Source organism: Lontra canadensis, unplaced genomic scaffold, assembly GCF_010015895.1.
Source record: "Lontra canadensis isolate GAN:19392208 unplaced genomic scaffold, GSC_riverotter_1.0 scaffold27, whole genome shotgun sequence".
Classification (NCBI taxonomy): Eukaryota; Metazoa; Chordata; class Mammalia; order Carnivora; family Mustelidae; genus Lontra; species Lontra canadensis.
Window position 1 is genome coordinate 19,381,285 of NW_022631021.1, and position 24,111 is coordinate 19,405,395.

Genomic DNA, 24,111 nt, shown 5'->3' on the forward strand with positions numbered 1-24,111 from the left:
GATCTTCGAGGACATCCATTCTACCTGACTTGGCCTGGTCCTTTCCACCTTATCTGTACAATGGGGATATTATTAGTATCTCTCCTGTAGAGCTGTTGTGAGCATTCCATGCAATAATTTAGGTAATGCCCTTAGGACCATACCAGGTGCTGACCGAGCACTTGATGACATTAACTGCCATAACTGTTGTTGCGAATGGGTGAGAAAACTGGGGTCCAGTGAGGTCACCCCCTGCCCCTCAGCAGACCTGGGCCTGGAATCCAAGTCCAGCATGCTTTGCTGGAAGTAGCTATTTGCCTAGCATCTCTGGTCTCCTTGCAAGCAAGAGCTCAGCTCCGTGTGCCCCTAAGAGACTATGGCACATGGACTGGTTTTAGTTTTGTTATGGCTTCATAGTCATGTGCTCAGTGTCCCTGCCTTTGTGCTGGATGCTCTGTTTGAATGAAAAAGTTCAGTGAAGCTCTGTGTGTGTGTGTGTGTGTGAGAGAGAGAGAGAGAGAGAGAGAGAAGGGAGGGAGGGGGATGTGGCCCCTCCTACATAATTTAGTGTTCTCCCTTTGCATTAGCATCTTAGCACATTTTCACTTTTAACCTTTCGCCCCCTGAGCCTGGCATTTAAAATGCTATTAAACCCCATAATGTTTCCTATAAACAGCCGGGATGGGAAATAATTGAAATGACATCTTTAATAAGCTCCTGTTTCTCAGCCCCGGATGCTCTGTGAACCCAACAAGAACTTGCGGAAGGGGAACTTGGTCATTGCTCTGTCCTTGCTCTGAGGTTGGCAGAGGGTTATGGAGGGAGATTTTAGAGGTGCCAAAGGACCTGTTTTTAATTAAGCACAGAGAGTAGTTTTTATGCTGGAGAAGTAGAACTGCTTTTTTGGAGTAGTCTTGTTTTTTAAACTAGTGAACATGGTGAATGAAGGAGCAGATCACTCCTTCCCCTTTCAGAGGGCTTCAGGAGAGCATTGAGCCGAACTTCTGGCCACCCTTAGCCAAGGAGAAGAAATTCCTGGACTGCATTTTTGTGGATCAGCTTCTTTCCTTCTTCCTCCTCTTTGCCTCTAGTAGATAGTTGTTGGTCCTCTCCTGCTTCTCTTTCATGCTGCCGTTCTGTTCTATGTGCCATATTGTGTATATCCTAAATCTGTTTTGGGCACACATTTTTTAAGAGTCAAACTGAACGTGCCTTTTCTGCTTATAAAGCTGTGAGGTCTCGGGAGGCCACTGTGTGTGTCGGGGCCGCACGTTTATCTTCTTCGTCTGTAAAGCAGGGACACGGACATCAGCTGGATGAGACGTTGTAAAGTGGAATCACTTCTCCCACGGAGAAGGTGCATGGCCCAGAATGGTTTCTCCTGCTGCTGCTCAGGGCTTGGGGATGGAAAAGTACTGGAATTTGGTGTTTTTGCCTTAATCAGAGTCCTAGATCCTATTCTTCGAGACTCATGTTCAGAATTTGTTAAGCATTCATCTGTGGTTACTATTACAGCTGCTTGTGGTGTTAGTTCATCAAATAGGTGTTTACAAGATACCCTATGACAGGCCCAGCACCGGGGACCCCGGGACTGGGGAGAAGAAAGGACATGACCCGAGCGTAAATGGGGGCAGATGAAAGGCACAATCCTGGTTCCCCTGTTGAATCGCTGTATTCATTTAACAGGCACTTACTAAGTGCTGGTTGTGTCCTAGACCCTACTTCAGGCTATGGATTGAAGCTAACTGAGACAAGTAAGACCCCCACTTCCCTCGTACTTCTCTTGCAGTGGAGGGAAAGTTTAAAAGGAAGTAAAGATAAACCCCATGAAGCTGTACGCTACAATGGGTAAATTTTGTAGTGTGCAAATTATACTTCAGAAAGGCATTGCAAAGGAAAATATCTTGGTCCTCGTGTAGCTGGCAGTCAGGTCTGTCCCAACACAGTTGATCCTCACCCTTCACACATTTCGTGTCTGCTGATGCTCCTACTCCCTAAAATTTATCTGTGACTCTGCAGTCAGCACTGGGCGATTCTGTAGTCATTTGTGGACACGGACACCGCAGTGGAAGCTTTGAGTCACCCCACGAGCACGTTCCCAGCTGAAGTCAAGCAAGACGAAGGCTTGCCTTCTAGTTTCAGCCCTCCTGTTGTAAGCAAGTGTCCTTTTTGTGGTCTGTTCTGTGCCACATTTGTTTTTTTTTGCATATTCGTGTGTTTCGTTGCTGATTTTGCTGTTTAAAAGGTCCTCAGCCTGGGTGCTCGAGTGCTATCTATCGTTCATAGGCATGAGGAGGCTCCTGTATGCCCCACTGAGAACATACTTGTGTCAGATCAACCTCTGTAGGCACGAATCGTGGTGCTGTTGCACGTGGGTTCAGAGTTCACTCTTCAGCTGTATATATTAAATAGAGCATCTTTATTTTTTTTAAGATTTTATTTATTTATTTGACAGAGAGAGATGCACAGCGAGAGAGGGAACACAAGCAGGGGGAGCGAGAGAGGAGGAAGCAGGCTTCCCGCTGAGCAGAGAGCCCGATGCAGGGCTCAATCCCAGGACCCTGGGATCATGACCTGAGCCGAAGGCAGACGCTTAACGACTGAGCCACCCAGGCACCCCTAAATACAGCATCTCTAAACAAAACCACACATAAACAAGGTTCTATATTGATGGGTTGATGGAAATGTTGTGACCAGAGACCATGTATTTCCATATATTTCCCCTGTATTCCCATGTATTTCCGCTAACCCAGTGTCCAGTGACTTCATTGAACAGAACTTATGTGAACAACGAGATGTGGCTGTCAGGACTAGGGAAAGAACACAGGTAGAGCCCGTATACCAAATGTCTGTCTTCTTCAAAGAAAAAAAAGTGGGAGGATTCTTTCAGGAGTTAGAGTAGCAGATTTATATACATTTTTATACACCATCAGATCCCGTCTTATTTAGCTGAGCTTTATGGTATCAAATATTGGTGAATCTGTGGAAAATCTAATGAAAATACTAGGATGTGTCAGGAAGCTTTTATTATATTCCCAGGTGTTTGTATGTTGACACAAGTCAATGGAAGTTGACCTAACGTTTTCCACGTAGCTAACTGTATTCACATACTTTGATATATGTTGAGATTTGTATTTTTGCCTATAGGATCCTGCAGTAACTATTTTGCTGACAGAGCTAAAAATGTGATTTAAATGTTACTTATAAGGTGTAGCTCCTTTCGCATTTTTTTCACTCTTTTATCCCTTGGGACAAGTTATATAAACACAGCTCAAGTCATAATGTCAAAATAAAATGAAATGAATTCCGAATGGACACATGCGTAGGAAGAGCTCTCAGAGAGCTGGCTTCAGACGTGTGGAGGGAGACGTCAGTATGGGCTGCTGAAGGGAAGAAAGCAAAGAGCACAGAGGCGATGTGAGGTTCTTATGTATTCCTGAATTGTTCAGTGCTTTCAGTGTATGTATTTCTTTAGAAATTTAAATAAAAATGTACTTAAGACATACATTAATTAAATTCTGTGAAGGGCACAGGACAAGTTCCAAGACAGAGACTGGCCTGCCAGGCTTGCCCCAAGAAGATGGTGAGGGCTAGTCTCTGCCCGAGTGGCTTACAGACTTGGCTGCCCATGGGAGAGCTCTGGGCAGCTTAGCGACGTGCTGATGCCCCAGAGGGTCAGATTTGGTGGGCTAGTGGTGACCCAGGCATAGAGATTTTAAAAGCTTCCCAGGGATTCGAATGTGCCAGCTGGAGTTGAACACCAGGACTCTAATGGAACTATACTATATCACAGAAATGGACTCTGGCCAGCTTAAGGAGGCTCTCTGGGGGTTCGCACTGTTGTTGGGGCTCTGAGGTGCTCCAGAGCAGGGCTGTGAGAACTGCAGAGGAAGCATCTGGGTAGGCACACGGCACTGACCAGCCCGTTCCTCCATTCCTGCCCCAAATACAGAGTCCAGGATAAAGTGTCTGATTGACTGGTCTTCTGTCCCAGAGAGTCTGGCCCTGTCAGCCTTCCAGGAGGAGGCTGGTCACCAGAGTGACTGCCTCCCCCAAACACACACATGCATGGACACACATACACACGCACACACAGCTGGGGAGAGGTGTTTCCCCAGGAAATGCTGGTGCCTTCAGGAAGCGGGGAATGGATACCGGTCAGCCAAAAGCTCACTGAAGGCCCAGTGGAGGCCCACTCTATCCCACGAACTTAAAAGAACTTAAAAGATGTGTGTGTTTCCTGGATGAAACTGAATGAAGATTTGTGTCTAGAACACATGCAGTAGTTGGTAAATACTTTCTTCTTGTCTGCCTTCCTTCTCTCTCTTCCCTCCTCCCACTTCCTCTGGCTCCCACGTCTTCTCTCGCAGGGCTGTCAGCCTGAGAAGACAAGGCTTACCCTCAGAGGAGTCATGGCAGACAGTACAGAGTCAGGCAGTTGGGTCAAGGATGCCCAATGGGAGTGGAGCTCAGGAGGGGACCCTCCATTCCTACAGTGGTGGGGGGGGGGGGCTTCATGATGGCATGATGGCATGTGGTGGGTTAGCACCCAGATGGTGTCAAGAAGGATCCTGGGGGTGACAAGTGCGGTGACAGAGAGGACGGCCAGAGTGATGGCAGTGGGGCAGCTCTCGTAAAAGAGTGGGAACAGAACAGCTGAGTGAAGCAAGCCAGTCCAGACTCAGCTTTCCATTCTCTGTCTTGCCCATTGAGTGGTTCCTGAGCCCTTCCCACGCGCGTCTGGGTTAGTCCCTGTGTGCAGGGGGTGGCACGTGAGGAGAAATACGAGGAGGAGACAGAGAGGGTGGTGTGGGGGCCACAGCGCAAGGCACCTCCAGTAGAAGGTGTCCTCGGACTCCGTGAGCAGTTAGGGAAGGCTTCACGGAGGGGCTGCAGGTGAGCTGGGTTATGACGGATAAATGAGATTCTGATCGATAGGATTTGGTGGTGTGTGTGTGTGCGTCGGAGGGGGGAGTGTAACGGAAGTAGGATACAAAGTGCGAGGGACTAAAACCCCCCAAAGGAAGTAGTGAGTAGCACGTTTTGGGAGAAACAGTGTCCATCTGTTCTAAAGAAACACAGGCAGTTGGACTAGAAGGGAGGTTGGGAGCCCCCTGAAAAAGGTCTTGTGGACCACAGTAGGAAGCTTTTGGGGTGGAGGCGGGGGAAAACCTGTGCGTTCGGATAGGGCTTTGTGTTTTCCAGAACGCCTTCTTATCCCTAGTCTCATTTGACTTTTTCCCTGCGAGCATGACCGAGCATGTCTCAGACAACAGCACAAACACATGCGAAGCCTCAAGCATCACTGTGGACAAAGAGCAAAGGACACCTCGCTGCAGAGGCATGGGGCTTGGTGATGGGGAGAGTGGCTGAGCACAGTCCCCTCCTCCTGGGTGTGTTGAGAGTCCAGCCCGGGAGGGTCTGCAGTGTGTCCCTCACTCCGTTCCACGCTGCTTTGGCTGTGCCCAGTGTGTTCCCCCCACGCCCACAGTCCAGGCTTCAGACCTTTTTGTTTAGAGGAGAAGCAGTCAGTCATTGCTGAGGTGTACCCAGGGGCATCCTCCCCGCTACAGAACGGTGTGGGTGGTGCTTCTGAGCCCCAGCTGCACATCAGAAACATCTGGGGAGCCTGAAACCGCACTAGCAGCTGGGCCAGCACCACCCAGAGCAGCTGGAGGACCACGGATGTCCCTGATTTTGTGGACAAGGGACTGAGGCTCGGGGTGCAAGTTCACACCCCTCGCTCATGGCAGAGGCTGCATGGGAACCCAGGTAGTCCACTTCGATCCTTAAGTGCAAGCTTTGAATCCCTGCATTTGGTCCGCTCTTCCTTCAGACCGAGTTGCCGGAGTACTGATTTGGCAGGTAACAGCCAGGTGGCAGGCTAAACCAGGCATAGCCCAAGTGAGATTTTCGAGGCAGCTTTCGAAATAAACAACCAGCCGTGCGGGGTATTCCGTCTTGCCCCGTACCCCCCGGCGCAGTGGATGTGAACTTCGCAGCTGCAGTTCTCGGTTTCTGAAGCTCGGGTGTCGACTTCTGGGGCTGCTGGCCAGCATGCGGTTAACCAGCATGCTGGGGACACCTCAGCTCCATGGAAGCTTCTTGAAGTCGGAGTCATTTTCTACCAGTTTCTGTCTTCCACAGCACCTGTGCCTAGGACTTATTACTCAATACTTGAATGGATGGCAGGCGGTCTGTGCCCTTAGCCTCTGAGCTCTCAGTGTGTGGTTTTATCTGCAGCAAGTACAAGCCTAGATACCGCCCAACGCCCCCTGTTGTTGTTTTGTTTGTTTTTAGTGCAGGCACTGGGAGTCGGGACAGTCAAGAAACACAGGGAAACAAACAAACAAACAAACAGTTCTACCTTTTGTGGTAGGATAGGCCTTCGGGTCTGAGATGCAAACAGAAAGGGCCCTGGGGGCTGGTAGCAGGATCCCCTTGTTTCTTTTGACGTGGCCAAGAAGCTGAATTGGAACATTTTTCCTTTCTTTTACAGGTCACCGCCAAGACTGCCTTCCTATTTATTTTACCTCAGTATAACGTTAGCGTGCCTACAGCAGGTAAGAAAAGCACGAGTCCCCATCTTGCCCTGGCCCCATGAACTCGGAAGGCCTTGGAAAGCTTACTGTTCCTGTCTGTGTGCATGCATGGTCTTCTTAGCTGTTAAAGCTCAGCCTCCCACATCCTAGCTCTGCTAAGAGACAGCCTCAAGCCACGTGCAGCCCTCGGCCCATGCCTCTGCCCTCTCAGGCCCCTCAGGTCCCACCATCAGGAACCAGGCACTGCACCCCTCTTCTAGTAGCAGAGTGCTGGGCGGCCTCTCGGTGAATATAGGAGGAATTTCTGTTCGCTGAATCTAGTTCTTTCTTCATTGGTACAGAGGGGAATCATCTTGTCTTCAAGAGGAGAATCTCTTCTTTGCCTGACTCTCCCAGTGACTCGCTGAAGGATTCTGGGGGCAGTCCCTTACCCCATGGCCTCCAGAGGATGTAGACTCGGGGAAACTGGGCTTTGGGGGCAGCCCGATCCATCCCCTTATTTGAGAGTCAAGCTGTGGGGCACTAGAGAGAGAGGAGGAGAACTCCATGGTCAGGAAAGGAGACAGGAGCCCCATGGCCAGTACAGATGGTGAGGAAACAAGGCCAATGCTTCCTCGTCCCTGGCGCACTCCAGCCCTGGCAGGCAGGGAGGGTTGTCGCACTCGGTGCTGTGTGTTCTGAGGTCCAATTACGCCTTCTCTGCTCCAGTCCCTCAGCTCTTTTATTAAAACTGAAGTAAAGTCAGAACACAGTGTTACACGAGCTATTCCTGTCTCCTGAAAATCCTAGTACCTCAGCCGCCTCTAGATCCAGTGGTCCATATGATTTACTAACTTGAAAAAGCATTTAGCTTTTCTCTCCTTTTTAAAAGATTTACTTGAGAGAGGGAGAGAGCGAGAAAGAGTGAGCGAGAGAGAGCACTGGAGCACGAGCAGGGGGAGGGGCAGAGGGAGGGAGAAGGAGAGAGAATTCAAGCAGCAGCTCAGCTCCTGCTGAGTGGAGCCCAAAGACTCGGGTCTCTGTCCCAGGGCCCGAAGGTCGCTACCCGAGCTGAAATCAAGAGTCAGATGCCTAACCAACTGAGCCACCCAGGCGCCCCCTTTTTTCCCTGTTTTTTAAGGAAGTTGTGATAAAACACACATAACAAACAATTTACCATCGTTTTATAACCCTTTCTAAGTGTAAGCCCAGGGGCGTTAAGCACATTCACGTTGTGCAACCGTCACCACCGTCCATCTCCAGAACTCTCTTCGTCTCGCAACACTGAAGCTCTGGACTCACTAAGCAGTAGCTCCTCACCCGCCCACCCCCGCCCTCCAGCTTCTGGCAACTTCCGTGCTACTTCCCGCCACTATGAAATTTGATGACTCTAGGTAGTTTATGTAGGTGGAATCATATAGTATTTGTCCTTTTGTGACTGGTTGAAATTTACTTTTGTATAGAAATGTTTTTCAAAATATGTGACATGTGACACTCCAAGGAAATTTATAAAATGCAGATAAACATAGGAAGATAAAAATCACACAGGACACCATCATCCAGCTAACCACCACAGTTGACTATTGATTCATAACCCACTATTTTTGCTTTTAGTAGATGATGAGCCTTCTTCCCATGCCATTAATTATTATTCTGTTCAGTAAAATATTTTGAAAAACTGCAGAGTATTTCTTAATAGGGATTACCACAGATTATCTGTTCAATCCCATGTTATTGGATATTTAAGTTTCCAGCTTCTGTTTTAAACAGTGCTACTATAAACATCCTTGGGACTAAATTTTAATGTGCATTTATGATTATTTTTCAGGATACATTCCTATTACTGGAATTTCAGGGTCAAGTACTAGGTACATTTTAAAGGTTTTATATATGCATTGTCAGAATACCCTCTGTCATCTAATTCTTGTGACCCATAAGTCCTAAGTTTTTAGGGATGGTTTTTTTTTTTTTTTTTTTTGCAAATTTAAAATGGACAGGCCTTTTCTTTTTTTAGTGTCAGAATGCCAGTGTATTAATTTATAAAGAGATCCAGCTATCAGATGTTGTATTGGTATTTTCATTGCATTTCTCCCAGAAGTCCATTTATACGGGATGCCAGATCATAACCCAACACTGCTTTATTAATTTAGCATGAGAAAGCATGGTCCTGAGGACTCTAGGAGCTGACGCGCGTGTGACCAGAGCATGCTTTTATTGTAGGAAGGGCCTCAGAGATACTGTGGGTTTGGTTCCAGACCACTGTCGTAAAATGAATAGTGCCGTAAAGCAAATCAGATGAATTTTTTGGTTTCCCCGTGCATATAAAAGCTGTGTCTACACTCTCCTGTAGCCTGTTAAGTGTGCAATAGCATGATGTCTAGAAAGCAGAGTACGCACCTTAAGTAAAAAGTAGTTTCTTGGGGCGCCTGGGTGGCTCAGTGGGTTAAGCCGCTGCCTTCGGCTCAGGTCATGATCTCAGGGTCCTGGGATCGAGCCCCGCATCGGGCTCTCTGCTCAGCGGGGAGCCTGCTTCCTCCTCTCTCTCTCTCTCTGCCTGCCTCTCTGCCTGCTTGTGATCTCTCTGTCAAATAAATAAATAAAATCTTTAAAAAAAAAAAAAAGTAGTTTCTTGCTAACAAATGCTAGCCACCATCTAAGCCTTCAGGGAGTTATAATCTCTGATCACAGATGATCGCCGCAAACATAATAATAACAAAAACCTTTGAAATAGTTTAAGAGTTACCAAAATGTGACACAGAGGCAAGTGAGCAAATGCTGTTGGGAAAATGGCACCAACACACTTGCTTGACACAGGGTAGCCATTAAGCCTTCAATTTGTTTAAAAAAAAAAAAAAAGCAGTGTCTGCAAAGGACAATAAAATGAGATATGCCTGTGTGTGTAAAGCCAGATCACGAGCAGAGAGTTAATTTTTGAGTTTGAAACATTCCCAGAGAAATTAGCAGGCAAGTGATATCCTAAAAGAACCCGTCTCCCACTGGGATGAGAAGGTAGACTTCTGGCTCCTGGGCTGAACCTGGAACCTCTGAGCATGAAGCGCTTCCCGCCAGGATTTGGTGGTATGCCACCATTGATCATATCACGCTCTCATTTATTTTTTTGTTTTGTTTTAAAGATTTATTTATTTATTTGAGAGAGTGAGAGAGAGAGAAAGAGAGGCGGGGGAGGGGCAGAGGGAGAGGGAGAGAGAGAGAATCCTCAAGCAGACTCCCAGCTGAGCCTGAAGCCTGACATGGAACTCAATCCCAGGACCCTGAGATGGAATCGAGAGACTTGATGGAATCAAGACCTGAGCCTGGAATCAAGAGTCAGACACTTAACCAACTGAGGCACCCAGGCACCCCTCATTTGTTTGTTTTAAATAATTAATGAATTGATCAATCAATCCAGACAAATGTGTATGTGCCTCCTTGACTGCAAGTCCTGGGGGTTAAGTAATTTATAAAACATGTATGATTTCTTTCTCTTTTTTTAATGAAAAATTTTAAAAATTTTTATTAAAAAAACAATCTGGGAAGGGTATGACCTATTTATTGATGAACAAAGCAGTAAGAATTCCATCTGAGTTCTCAGAAACCATGAAGAAACAAGAAGAGTGAAGTGACATAAAGTTTTTAATTTTCATTTTCAATGTTTTTATTTGGGTGGAACTGACATACAATGTTACATTAGTTTCAGGTGTACAAGTTAGTGATTAGACAAGTTTATACATTGTGCTGGGCTCACCACAAGTATAGCTATAGTCTGTCACCATTAAGTGCTGTTATAGTATCTCTGACTATATTCCTTATGCTATGCTTTTCATTCCTGTGACTTACTCATTCTGTAACTAGAAGCCTGTATCTCCCCTCCTCCTACCCCCATTTTGCCAATCCTCTTCCCTTCTCCCTTCTGGCAACCATCAGAGAACAATACAGTTTGTTCTCTGTATTTATAGGACGATTTTTCTTTTTTTTTTTCTTTTTTTTCCTTCTTTCTCATCTTCTTCTCCCCCCCCCCTTTTTTTTAAAGTAGGCTCCTTGCCTAGTGTGGAGCCCAACACAGGGCTTGAACTTACAACCTGGAAATCAAGACGTGAGCTGAGATCAAGAGTCAAGATGTTTAACTGACTGAGCTACCTAGGAGCCCTTGATTCTGCTTTTTGTTTATTCATTTCCTTTGTTTTTTAAGATTCTACATATTAGTGAACTCATATGGTATTGTCTTTCTCTGATTTATATCACTTAATGTAGTACCTTCTAGATCCATCCTTGTTGTTGTATATGGCAAGATCTCATCCTTTTTAATGGCTGTGTAATATTCTGTTCTCTCTATATATTTTGTGTGTGTATAGACACACACACACACACACACACACGCACACATGCACCATATCTTCCTTATTCATTCGTCTATGGATGAACACTTTGGTTGCTTCCATGTCTCGGCAACTATAAATAATGCTGTAGTGAACAAAGGATGCATCTTGTCTTTTTGAGTGAGTGTTTTCTCTTTCTTTGGGTAAGTATCCAGTAGTAGAATTATTGGGTCTATGGCATTTCTATTTTTAATTTTTTGAGGAAACTCCATGCTGTTTTCCACAGTGGTTGGACCAATTTACATTCCCACCGGCAGTGCATGTGGGTTCCCTGTTCTCCACATCCTCACCAACACCTGTTAGTTTTCTGTCTGAGTCTAGCCATTCTGACAAGTGTGAGGTATTCTCGTTGTACTGGTTTGCATTTCCCTGATGATGAGTGATGTTGAGTTACTTTCCACCTGTCTGTTGGCCATCTGTATGTCTTCTTTGGAAACATATCTGTTCAGGTTAACTATGTATTTTCAATTAGATTATTCGGTTTTTTGGCATGGAGTTGTAGGAGTTCTTTACATACGTTAGATATTAGCCCCTTACCAGATAGATCATTTGCAAGTATCTTCCCATTTTGTAGGTTGCCTTTTTGTTTTGAGGACTGTTTCCTTGGGTGTGCAGAAGCTTTTTATTCTGCTGTAGTCCCAATGCTTTGCTTTTGCTTTTGTTTCCCTTAGGAGACATTTTTAGAAAAATGTTGCTGTAGCTGATGTCAGAGAAATTATTGCCTGTGTTCTCTTCTTGGATTTTTACGGTTTCAGGTCCCAGATTTAGGTCTTTAATCCATTTTGAGTTTATTTGTGTGTGGGTTGTCAGAAAGTGGTCTAGTTTCATTATTTTGTGTGTGGCTCTCCAGTTCTCCCAACACTATTTATTGAAGAGACTGTCTTTCCCCCATTGTATATTCTTGCCTCCTTTCTCATAGATTCATTGACCATAGAAGCATAGGTTTATTTCTGGGCTCTCTTTTCCAATATGTTGATCATTGTGCCTATTTTTTTGTGCACAAAACATGTCTGATTTCTGACTCCTAGAGCTCACCGTTTATTAGGGAGGGATAGATAATAAACGAGTAAACAGTAAAAAATTATGGTTGTGATTGGGGTGGTGAAAGGAATAAAACATATGTGTGATAAAGAAAGATGAAAAAAGTAAGGACAGAAGATGTTGCCAAGAAGCTGACATTGGGGCTGAGTATGTGTGACAAGTTGTGTTGGGGCCATAGGGGGAGAGTCCAGGCAGAAGAAAGAACATTCCAGGCACAGGGATTAGCATGTGTGAAGGCCTCAAGTGAGAAACAAATATCTTGGCACATTCTAGTGCCTGAACGAAGGCCAGTGTGACAGGGCCAGCTGGGTTTGGCATTTTTCTAGGGTGGGGTTATTGAATTCTGCTCCTGGCATCCCCTTCTAGGCCAGAACAAAGCCTTGGTAAAGGTGAAGATACGTTATAATCCATACTGAAACAAGGAGGTTTCAGTTACTCTAGGAAGAGAGGATAAAGTATTGTTAAATAGCCTATCTCTTGTTTAAATCTTGCCACCTGGGGCTATTTGAAATATGACAAGCAAATAATGAAGAGTGGCAATGAAATCAGAACAGCCTGCTTCATTTTGTGTAGGGCCTCCTTACACGGCAGCTCTGTACGGTCATGTTTGGTTTGTAAGTACAGGAGGAAAGCAAACTCCTCTGGGGAAAACAGCAGTTCACAATAATGGGTCTGTTGAGGTTGCGATTTTCAGAACCCTCCTCCCAAATCTCTTTGAGGCCGAGGGTGCTTGGGAACGTATCCTTTTTGTATAACCTGGGTAAATTCTGATTTCTAAGGTTTCTTTAAATTGTGTGTAACTTGCTCAATTCAACATTTATTTACTTATTTTTCAATTCGTCATTTATTTTAAAGATTTTATTTATTTATTTGAGATAGAAAGAAAGAGAGAGAGAGACCAGGAGCAGGGGACCAGAGGGAGAGGGAGAAGCAGGCTCCCTGTTGAGCAAGGAGCCTGTTGCGGGGCTCGACCCCAGGACCCCAAGCCCAAGGCAGATGCTTAACTGACTGAGCCACCCAGGCAGCCCTCGGTTTGACATTTAAATTTGAATTTTAGTAGAGCAGTGACTGTGTTCATAAAAAAACAGTCTGCCATTTCTGACTCCCTGCGTCTTTCCTCGGCTGAGGTTTTCAAGTTCTGCAGACAATAACTAATGGTAATGTTGATGAGTTTCTGGCCTCTATTCTTCTCTCTTCCCTCCTCCCAGCTCCCTGCATCTGTTTATAGGGCTAAGGTCACAAAAATGCCACAAACTGAGTGGCTTACCAAGAGAGATTCATTGTCTCACAGTTCTGGAGGCAAGAGGTCCAAGGTCAAGGCATCAGCAGGGCCATGCTCCCTCTGCAGGCTCTGGGGCAGGGTTGGTCCCAGCCCTTAGTCCTGGCTTCTGGTTCCTTGGCTTATGGCCTCTCTTCATATGGGATTTGCACTGTGTGCATTCAGTCCCCACGTCGTTTTCCCTTTTTATTAAAACATCAGTCACATTAGGTTAGGGGCCCACTCTACCCCAGTCTGTGACCTCGTCTTCACTCACGGCATCTGCTACGATTCTATTTCTAAATAAGGGCACGTTCTGAAGTGGCAGGGGTTAGGACTTCAACAGTTGAATTTGCAGGGATGCAATTCAACTCATAATACCAGCCATAAGCATATGATTTTGACCCATTATAACGAGCTGGCTAAGCAGATTAAGCCCCAGTCAGAGAAATGGGCATTATTGTTGTAGTAATAAGCTGTGCGCCTCCTGATGGAATGCCTACCATGCCAGCATCCTTGTGTTTTTCTTTACAGTCAACAGCCGTGAAGCAGGAAGTGTTCCATATTACCAAATCCCTACTGTCCTTATTCCCATTTTGCTACCCTGTTAGGGTCGCTAGACTTAGCAAACAGAAATCCAGGACTGCCAGTTAAATTTGGAATTTCAGATACACAGTGAGTATTTTCTGTTTTCTCTTTTCCTATGAGTATATCCCAGATTATACGTGGGACATAATTATACTAGAAAATTATTCTTTATCAATCTGAAATTTAACTGGCTTTTTTTTTTTTTTTTTCCCCCCTGAGTAGGCTCCACTCTGGGCAGGGCTTGAACTCAGCAACTCTGAGGTCAAGACCCAAGCTGAGACCCAGAGTTGGGCGCTTAACTGACCCAGGTGCCCCAGTCGTCTTGGGTTTTATCTGGCAACCACACACCCTGTCCAGCTCTGGCAAGGAATAAAATGCCCGGTTTCTGGTCTTACTATTAGACTCCGAGTCTTCTTCCTGATGAAAATACCACAGAGTGTCGGTGTTATGGCCAGAAATAGAACGTAAAAGCTCGGAAAAAGATTCTTTACACAAACCCTTCCGTCTAATCCAGAGCTGATGACACCAGATGGGTTTTTACAAGGTCGAGCATTTACAAGGTTGTTTTGCATTGTGCCATTAATTCGCCCAGTGACTCAAGGCCGCTGGCTTTTCTTCTGACCTAGAACAGGTGACCCCAGCTGGGCTTAACATTTATAAGGTTGTTTGGGGTGTCGTGGTAGCACTGCTTAACATTTGTTGTCTCCATCCTTCTGCAAAACTGAGAGCTGTGGTCCCGGTCTCAAGCCCATGTGTTTACTGAATACAAGAAGCCCTGAGAGTCCTCTCAAGTGCTTGCCCCTCAGATTGTCCTCAGCCCTACACTGTTCACATCGCCTGGGGACTCACTAGACATGCAGGCTCCCAGGCCCCACCAGGCAACTACTGCATCATATCTTGCTTTAAAAAAAAAAAAAAAACACATGTATTTATTTGTTTGAGAGAGAGAAAGAGTATGTGTGCTCTCGAGCAGGGGGAGGGGCTGAGGGAGAGAGAGAATCTCAAGTGGACTCCCGGCCGAGCGTGGAGCCCGATGAGATCATGACGTGAGTGGAAACCAAGGGTCAGCCAGGGAACCCACTGAGCCACTCAGGCGCCCCCAGCTCTTGCTATTTAAGGAGATCCACAGGTGATTCCTGTGAAGACTGAGAAGTGCTGTTCTCAGTGTCCTTCATAAAAAGCACCAGGCAGGCTTTCACATGACCCTGCGCTTCCGGACACACACAGTCCTGGGACTCGTTTGCATTTTTCTCTGCTCTCCCAGTTTTGGTTGTTCTAGAACGCTTTGGTATGGGGGGAGCGGGTGGAGGGAGGTGAGGAGTACCATGGGGTAGCTTTGGGTTCGAGCTGGGCGGTAGCTCCCAAAAGTCATGGCCGCATTTGTAAGGCTGTGTGTGGGTGGAGGTGGTGGTCACCGTGCATTCCCGAGCCCACCTGTTGCTGCTCCCCTTGATCAACAAGGCTGGGCGGGGGCGGGGGCTCTTCAGGAGAAGGTTTGTTTTGTAGTCCTCGGAGGTGACAAGGACACATCCCACGCTCTTGTGGTCGTCAGTGGTGGTTTTATCGCCCCCAGCTGCTGGTGGCATTTTGCAGCGGGGAATGTGAAGGCCAGGGACTAGCCCCACCAGAGCTCTGCTGTTGTTCCCACGGTCCCCGGTAGAACGAGACACACCACCCCGTAAACTCCCAACAGACAGATGGTTTTCAGGCCTCTTTCAGCGGAACGCCTTTGTCCAGGGCTCAGGGCGTGTTTTTGTTCCCTGTGCTGCCTGGCGGGAATTACCCTTGTCTCCTGCTTGAAAGACTGGCATCACATAGCAGACTGAGCCCCTGTTTGTCAGATAAGCTTGTGGGGGACAAAAGGGAAGAGACAGGTGGGCAGCAGTGGCTCTGGAGACGGAGTCTTGCTTGATGACGGAGCAAGCTACCCACCTTGGAGGGGGCTGAGACACCCAGAGCTCTCTTCCCAGGGACCCACCCCAGGCTGGGCTGTTTCCACTGCGTGCAGCACCCGGGCCCAGGGAAGCCGGGGAAGGCTGGGTTTGTGAGGTGGGGCCGTGGGGAGAGGTGGGGGGAACCACCAGAGAGGCAGAGACCTGGCTCTGTCCTGGCCCCTCAGGTCAAACAGCCCCCAAGATTCTCTTTGGCCCTAGAGTCCTGTTTGTATAAGAAAAGAACCCACATTCCCCAGTGTCCCTGGCCTTACTGGTCAACCTTCTGAAAAAGATGGGGGAGTCTCTGACCAGGACTTATAGCCAGCCCTGTACTTGATTTCCACGCCCCCCCCCCCCAGTAAACTGAATGAAACTTGTTATTAAACTTACTGCCTTCCTCTGTTTGGTCTGCTCAAACAGAATCCCACAGACTGGGTGGCTTATAAACAACAGAAACTTCTCTCTCACCGGTCAGGAGGCTGGAAGTCTGAGATGGGAGTGCGGTCAGGTGAGGCCCCTCTTCCAGGCGTCCTGACAGGGTGGAGGGCCCCGGGAGCGCCGGGGGTTCCCTTGTAAGGGCCCAGCCCCACGAAGGCTTCACCTCATGACCTAAGCACTCCCAAGGGCCCCTACCTGTAACACCTCTCATCGGGTTAGGAACCCAGCAAGTGAATTTGTAGCTGGGAGTGGGGACACCTTCAGAGCAGGGCACCGATTATTGAAGCCTAACAATTGTGTAGAGAAGCCAGCAAACCGTAAGTGGTTGGCTCAGTGAATTTTCACAACTGAACACATCAGCGCCTCCAGTGACCCCTTCCAGCCTAGACCTGATTTTCTCCAGGTCCCTGTTACAGCCCAGGGGACTCCTCCCCTTCAGTGTGCAGTTCTAGAGGTTTAAGTGAGTGGAACCCTGAGTGCCTGTGGCTGAGGTTCACCAGCCAGAAGTCGAGCAATGGCATCCTTGACCTGCTGCGTCTGCCATTCTCTTGTCTCCTCTGGCGAGTTTTCTTGCTCTTTTCCTTCCCTCCCACACATCATCTGACCCAGACCCCATCCTACATTTTGCTTCTTCACATTCCCGTCTTTCCTGATCCAATCTTGTCTTCTGTCTAGCTTGGGTAATTGTTTTCTTACTCAGTTCTTACTGAAATAATTTTTTGTTCCCAATTTAACAATGGACTTGTTGACATTGTTATCTTTATCCAGGGGGAAGAGGAAAAACTGTGATTCTAGATTTTTCTTTTTCTTTCTTCCTTTTTTTTTTTTTTTGCACGTGGTTCTTGAAGAGTTATTTTTCCTTTGTGGATCTCTGAATTTTTATTTTTATTTATTTTTTTGTAAGCTCACACTTGCCCACATGTAGACATTTTCCATGTGCTGTTTGTTGTCTGCGCAGGTGGATTGTAGATCGAAGCCCCACGTTTGTAAACTGCGGGGGTGCCGAGTGTGTGCTTGGCACCTTGGAATCATTGCTGTATTTCTTCCTGGCAGCCGTGAGGTGTGGGGTTTGCAGCCTTGTGAAAAGGAAGGGTACTTCAAGAAAACAGTTCCAGAGTTAGGCCCTTTCATGAAAGTATCCTTTTCTTATCTATTTTACTAGAAAACTGGTGAAAATCTATCCCAAATCCTGTAACTTGGAGTTAAAATGGTAACCTTGATGATTCCTAGCTTGATCTTTAGTTACCTGGGTGGAGGGGGGTTTGTGTGTGTGAGGAAAGATAGTATAAGGGCACATATTTTTTGCTAGGGCTGCTGTGACAAAGGACCACAGACCCAGTAGCTTCAATAACAGGAATTCATTGTATCACGGTTTTGGAGGCTAGAAGTGCCAAGATCAGGGTGTTGGCAAGTTGGTTCATTTGAAGGTTGAGTGAAGGCTCTATTCCAGGCCTCTCTCCTCGGTGTATAGATAAATGGCCGCCTTGCCCATGTGTGTGTCTGTATTTCCACTTTCCCCTTTTTGTAAGGACATCAGTAAAGTTGAATTAGGGCTCACATTAATCTCATTTTTAACTTGATGACCTCTGTAAGGACCCGGTGTCCCCGTGAGGTCATATTCTGAGGTGGTAGAGGTTAGGACTTCAACTTAATCACTTTGGGGGGATGGGGAGGAAGAAGCCACATTCAACTTCTAACAGCCGAGCGCATGAGTGCCTCGGTGATGCTTGTAGCTCTGATGTCACCAGCCACAGCTTCCGGGTCTGGAGGCCAGTGAGCGCATGGCCTGGCCAACAGAGCAGGAGTATGGTCAGCATGCTGCCCTTTGAGGCTCTGTGCCCCGCACCTGTCCTCCACCCCATTCACCTCCTGGCACCTCGAGGAGAAGGCAGGCCTTCGGGGTTTAACAGATGCACCATCTGTAGGATTTGAAGGGAGGCAGAAGGCCAAGAGGCCTCGGCCCCTGTTGCTGGCCACATGCCTGGGGGCTTGGCCCACCCCTCACTAGCTGTTGGCCTCACACCTCAGTTGCCAGTGGGCAAAATGGGCAAAATACATGGGCTTCCTGTGAGAGGTGACTGATCCCACTTATAAGATGTGTTTACTACCATGCCTGGTGCAGAGCATGTGCTCAATAAATAGATGGTTGTTCATAATCTTGATCCTAAATAAGTACCCTCATGGGAGTACTTCCTGTGTGTGGTGCGCGGTGATGGTTGTTCTTTTACCTTCGGATTCTGGTGGAAGCGTCATAATGATCCCGTCTGTTTGTGTAGCCCTTCACGGTTTGTAAGTCCGTTATCTCATCCTTCTGCCTTTGATGGTGTAAGGTAGATGGCCTGATCCTCCTTGTCTGAGGGGGTGAGTGCGGGCAGAGAGACCCCGGTCATATGATGGGTTCCAGAGATGAGCTTCGGGTCTCTCCATCTAGTCTGGGTCTCTGTGGTAAAAAAAAATAAAATAAAGCAATGAGGTGGGAAAGACAACACCTCCTACTTTTATTTGTACAAAGTGGAAGAATTTGTACATGTATTTATTTAACGATTATTTTTTTAATGGAAGCTGCACTCTCCTGTCCAGCAAGTCTGCGTAAAAGTCTTGTTCTCACCCTGAGCTCTTCCTTTGACACCCACATCCCCTGTAGATAATCCCTGTTCTTTCCTCTGTGCCTTTCCTGGATTTCTCCTCTCACCTTCCAGTATTTCTTTATGCACACACAAATAACACATGTTTGTTTTCTCTTTCTTCTCGACTGGTAGAGTACTGCGTGTTCTGTACGTACCTTGCTTTTCCCCCCACTAAGTAATCGATCCTGGACATCCTTCCATGGCAACACGTAGAGCGCGTCGTCGTTTTTCTCACAAATCATCCTGAGGTATAGCACACGCACTCCGTGAGGCCCTGGCTCAGTGAATTGGTACACAGGTGCACACCCATGCCGCCATCACCCAGATCAAGGTACAGAGCACCCAGCCTCATCCTAGCCAGTCCCCCCTCCTAGAGCGACCATGATTCTGCTCTCTAAATCTGATTAGTTTCCCCTGTTTTTGATCTTGGTCTCTCATTTTAAAAAACAGCCCCATTGTTTATGTCGGTGCTGCTTAAATTTAGTATATGCATCAGAATCACCTGGAAATGTCATTAAACATGAAGTCCAGGGCCATCCCCGGAGTTTCTGATCCCACAGGCCTGGGGTTGATCTGCACCAGCATTCACCTAGCTGATGCTGGGACTGCTGGTGTGCAGCCCCACTTTGAGTAGCCCCAGTGCACGAGAACTGTGATCTATGTCACCAGGCCCCAGCAGATGGAAGCCACTTGGACTGCTGCCATCAGTTTATTGTTAAAAACAGTGCTGCAGTGCATAACCTTGTACACATGTCATTTTGAACATGGCAGGTGTTACTATAAGATAAATTCCCAGAAGTGGAGTTGCCACATCAAAGGGCTGATGCACTTGTAATCGTGATCAAAATTGCCAAATTGCCTTTGCAAAGAGGGGGTCCGTTTTGCGTTCTCATCAGCCGTGTGTGAAAGAGAGCCTGAGTATATTGTCAAGCTTTGGATTTTTGCCAATCTGATAGGTATGAAATGGTGTAGCTCACTGTAGTTTTAATTTACATTTCTCTTCTGTGTAGAGTTGAGCATCTTTTTAAATGCATAAGGGCCATCTCTCTTTTCTCTGTGAATTGTCTGTTCCTATCCTTGCCCATTTTTCTGTTGTAGTTTTGAGCTTTTTATCCTCAAGTGCTGGGAGCGCTTTATATGTTAACAAGATTAGTCCTTCATTTATGGTCTGAATTATGAATATTTTCCCTCTAGGTAATCATTTGCCTCTTGATTTTGCTTGTGGTGCTTTTTTTTCATATCTAAGTTCTCCTCCTTTTTCTTCTTTTTAAAGCTTGATTATTTTTTTTTAAGATTTATTTGAGAGACAGCGTGCCAGAGAGAGAGCACGAGCAGGAAAAGCGGCAGAGGAAGAAGGAGAAGCAAGACTCCCCAGTGAACAGGGAGCTTGATGCAGGACTCAATCCCAGGACCCTGGGATCGTGACCTGAGCTGAAGACAGGTGCTTAACCAACTGAGCCACCTAAGCGCCCCTAAGTTCTTCTTTTAGAACTTCAAAATAATTTGGAAACAGAATTGGCCATAAGCCTAGAAAGTAAGTGAATTTTGTCAGCCTGGATGTGCAGGTGTTGGGAAAGGCGCCGGGAACCAGAAGACAGCCAGAGTGTGCAGTGAGGCTCTCTGAACAGCGAGATTTTCACACAGAGTCGCAAGTCTCCTTGGCAGATGCCCGGACTCTAAGGATCTGAAAGGTGGATGGGATGGCTCCAGGTGGCCACCCACCAGCTCAAGTCACAGGAGGACGTGCGAGACTGCATGGGAATACCCGGATGAGATGAGAACACGTAGGGCAGACGGGAGAAGCTGCTTACAGGTGACACCAAAGGAAACAGGAATGTATCTCTTAGTCATAGGAAGCAAAACAGGATGTCCATTAGAACATTACTCCTGTCAAGGGACAGCTGCTGACAGAGGTGGTCAAAACAGCCAAGGGGCTCGTTATGGACGACTCTAGATCTCTCTTTATTTTTTTTAATCATTTTTTTAATTTATTTTCAGCATAACAGTATTCATTGTTTTTGTACCACACCCAGTGCTCCATGCAATCCGTGCCCTCTCTAATACCCACCACCTGGTTCCCCCAACCTCCCACCCCCCCACCTCTTCAAACCCTTCAGATTGTTTTTCAGAGTCCATAGTCTCTCATTGTTCACCTCCCTTTCCAATTTCCCCCAACTCCCTTCTCCTAACTCCCCATGTCCTCCATGCTATTTGTTATGCTCCCCAAATAAGTGAAACCATATGATAATTGACTCTCTATGCTTGACTTATTTCACTCAGCATCATCTCTTCCAGTCCTATCCATGTTGCTACAAAAGTTGGGTATTCATCCTTTCTGATGGAGGCATAATACTCCATAGTGTATAGGGACCACATCTTCCTTATCCATTCGTCCGTTGAAGGGCATCTTGGTTCTTTCCACAGTTTGGCAACCGTGGCCATTGCTGCTATAAACATTGGGGTACAGATGGCCCTTCTTTTCACTACATCTGTATCTTTGGGATAAATACCCAGTAGTGCAATTGCAGGGTCATAAGGAAGTTCTATTTTTAATTTCTTGAAGAATCTCCACACTGTTCTCCAAAGAGGCTGCACCAACTTGCATTCCCCCCAACAGTGTAAGAGGGTTCCCCTTTCTCCACATCCCCTCCAACACATGTTGTTTCCTGTCTTGCTAATTTTAGCCATTCTAACTGGTGTAAGGTGATATCTCAATGTGGTTTTAATTTGAATCTCCCTGATGGCTAGTGATTATGAACATTTTTTCATGTGTCTGATAGCCATTTGTATGTCTTCATTGGAGAAGTGTCTGTTCATATCTTCTGCCCATTTTTTGATATGATTATCTGTTTTGTGTGTGTTGAGTTTGAGGAGTTCTTTATAGATCCTGGATATCAATCTTTTGTCTGTACTGTCATTTGCAAATATCTTCTTTCATTCCATGGGTTGCCTCTTTGTTTTCTTGACTGTTTCCTTTGCTGTGCAGAAGCTTTTGATTTTGATGAAGTCCCAAAAGTTTATCTTGGCTTTTGTTTTCTTTGCCTTTGGAGACATATCTTGAAAGAAGTTGCTGTGGCTGATATCGAAGAGCTTACTGCCTATGTTCTCCTCTAGGATTCTGATGGATTCCTGTCTCACGTTGAGGTCTTTTATCCATTTTGAGTTTATCTTTGTGTACGGTGTAAGAGAATGGTCGAGTTTCATTCTTCTACATCTAGCTGCCCAGTTTTCCCAGCACCATTTATTGAAGAGACTGTCTTTTTTCCACTGTATATTTTTTCCTGTTTTGTCGAAGATCTCTCTTTAAACCGTGATCAGAGATAAGCCAAGCAAATGCCGTGTTTGGTGGGTGGGCACTAATGCATCTACAGTTGGAAGGTGCTTTCTTCCAAAGCTGGGCCCATTCCTGCAGAAGGGCATTTTGACATACTCCATGGGGGTGCGTGGGAGGAAGGGTGTCAGGGGTCATGGAGGATCGAGGCTCCCTGCTGGTGGCCCGTGGTCAGAGTTGGCATGCAGGTCTGTTTACTTTGGCCAGTCTGGTATTGGCCCATGAAGTGTTTTTTTAATTTTGAATTAGTCCCCAATATTTTTAAATCAGATGATTTCACGTAAAAATTTTTCTCTTTGCTTCTGGAATATTGGAAATCCGGCCCCACTGGGCTGCTCCTTTACCCTGGCACGGTCTCTGAGGAGCACCTTCCCCACTCGTTCATCACCCCCCGGGGGATATACGCTATGTGGCTTCCCATGGCCACACTCCCCTCTAGTGTCCCTGACCTCGAGACTACCTGTCAGCTAGTGTGTATTCCAGTTTTAACTGTCTTTTAGTAAGGTAGAAAGCAAAGTGGATATTTTTTTCTTGTACTGAGAAATTTTTTAAAATTTAAATTTTAGGGGCGCCTGGGTGGCTCAGTGGGTTAAGGCCTCTGCCTTCGGCTCAGGTCATGATCCCAGGGTCCTGGGATCGAGTCCCACATCGGGCTCTCTGCTCAGCAGGGAGCCTGCTTCCCTCTCTCTCTCTGCCTGCCTCTTTCCCTATTTGTGATCTCTCTGTCCAATAAATAAATAAAATCTTTAAAAAAAAATTTAAATTTTAATGAATACACAGTGCAGTGCTGGTTTCTGAAGTAAAAAAGTCAGTAATTCTGCATTGTACAATACATGTAAGTACATGCAATGTAAGTACATACTACACCCACTTGTCATCACAACAAGCACCCTCCTAACCACTCATCCCCCATCTAGCCCATCCCCCCACCCACATCCCTCCATCAGCCGTCAGTTTGTCCTCTGTAGTTAGGAGTCTCTTATGGCTTATTTCCCTCTCTCCTGTTCATCTGTTTTCTTTCTTAAATTCCACATATGAGTGAGATCATCTGTTATTTGTTTTTCTCTCACTGACTTCTTTCATTCAGCATAATACACTCTAGCTCCATCCATGTCGTTGGCAAATTGCAAGATTTCCTTCTTTTCGATAGCAGAGTAATATTCCATCATATGTATATACCACGTCTTTGTAGGAAAGTGGCTATTTCTTAAATCTGTCCCCCTCTCAAAGCAGAAGGGTGAATAATAGACCAAGAGGGCGCTCCGTTTAAAGAACATCAGCATGCAGGGTCCTGTGCAAGTGGAGGTAGCAGCTGTGTAAGGCAGCAGACCTCTGGGCTGAAAGGTGTGACCTTGCCCGACCCGGACTGCCTTGCTCCTTTGGGTTGCCTCTCTGGTCTAATAGTTCAGAGGCCTACATGTTACAAGTTACTTTTCTGCAAAAGTAGAGTAGGTTACTGCAAACCGTTGCCAGCCTCTTTGAGAGCTTGTGCAAGACGGGCAGACGCTTCAAGAGCAGAAGCTCCAAAGAGCAATCAAAATCTAAAAAAATATATATACCAGAAACATGGATCAGCTTATGGCCTCCTAGAAGATTACAAAGTTCCAGCCTCCCTGGCTCTGTGGAGAGTAGAAGGAGCCAAACCGGTTCCTTTCCTGTTGTGATGGAAAGTGGGGAGATGGTGGGTCGGGGGAAAGTACCAGAGATAATGTGTATGAATCAGAGCCCAGCTTTTGAGTGTTTGGGGATACTGCTGCTTGTCCTCAAAGTAGAAGGACCTCAAGGAGTGGATTATCACCAGTAAGGATGCAGGGCAAGCGGAGGGCGTGAGTGGGTGATGGTGACCCTTGAGGTGGCATTTGTTGGCTGGGCTGGGGCACCGAAGGCCCTGAGAAGGGCTCCTCTTACCTCTCTGAACCCCATAATCTCCCCTGTTCTCCTTGCCCATCTCATGAGATCAAACAGAATATCCCATGTTGTAGAATTCTGAAAGCATGAAGGAAGGCTCCAGAGTGCCG

At 46.5% G+C, this 24,111-nt stretch overlaps 1 protein-coding gene across 3 annotated transcripts in view; it reads left to right on the forward strand.

The window, feature by feature from the left end:
- Positions 1 to 24,111, forward strand: part of TRAM2 (translocation associated membrane protein 2) — a 78,366-nt gene that overhangs the window by 35,031 nt on the left and 19,224 nt on the right. For 2 of the 3 annotated variants that reach the window (XM_032864533.1, XM_032864534.1), the window contains exon 2: positions 6,479 to 6,542. In XM_032864533.1, the coding sequence (XP_032720424.1) occupies positions 6,479 to 6,542 (64 nt within the window). Of the gene's footprint in view, positions 1 to 6,478; positions 6,543 to 16,176; positions 16,206 to 24,111 lie in introns of those variants that run through there. The other variant, XM_032864535.1, reaches the window with a different exon arrangement.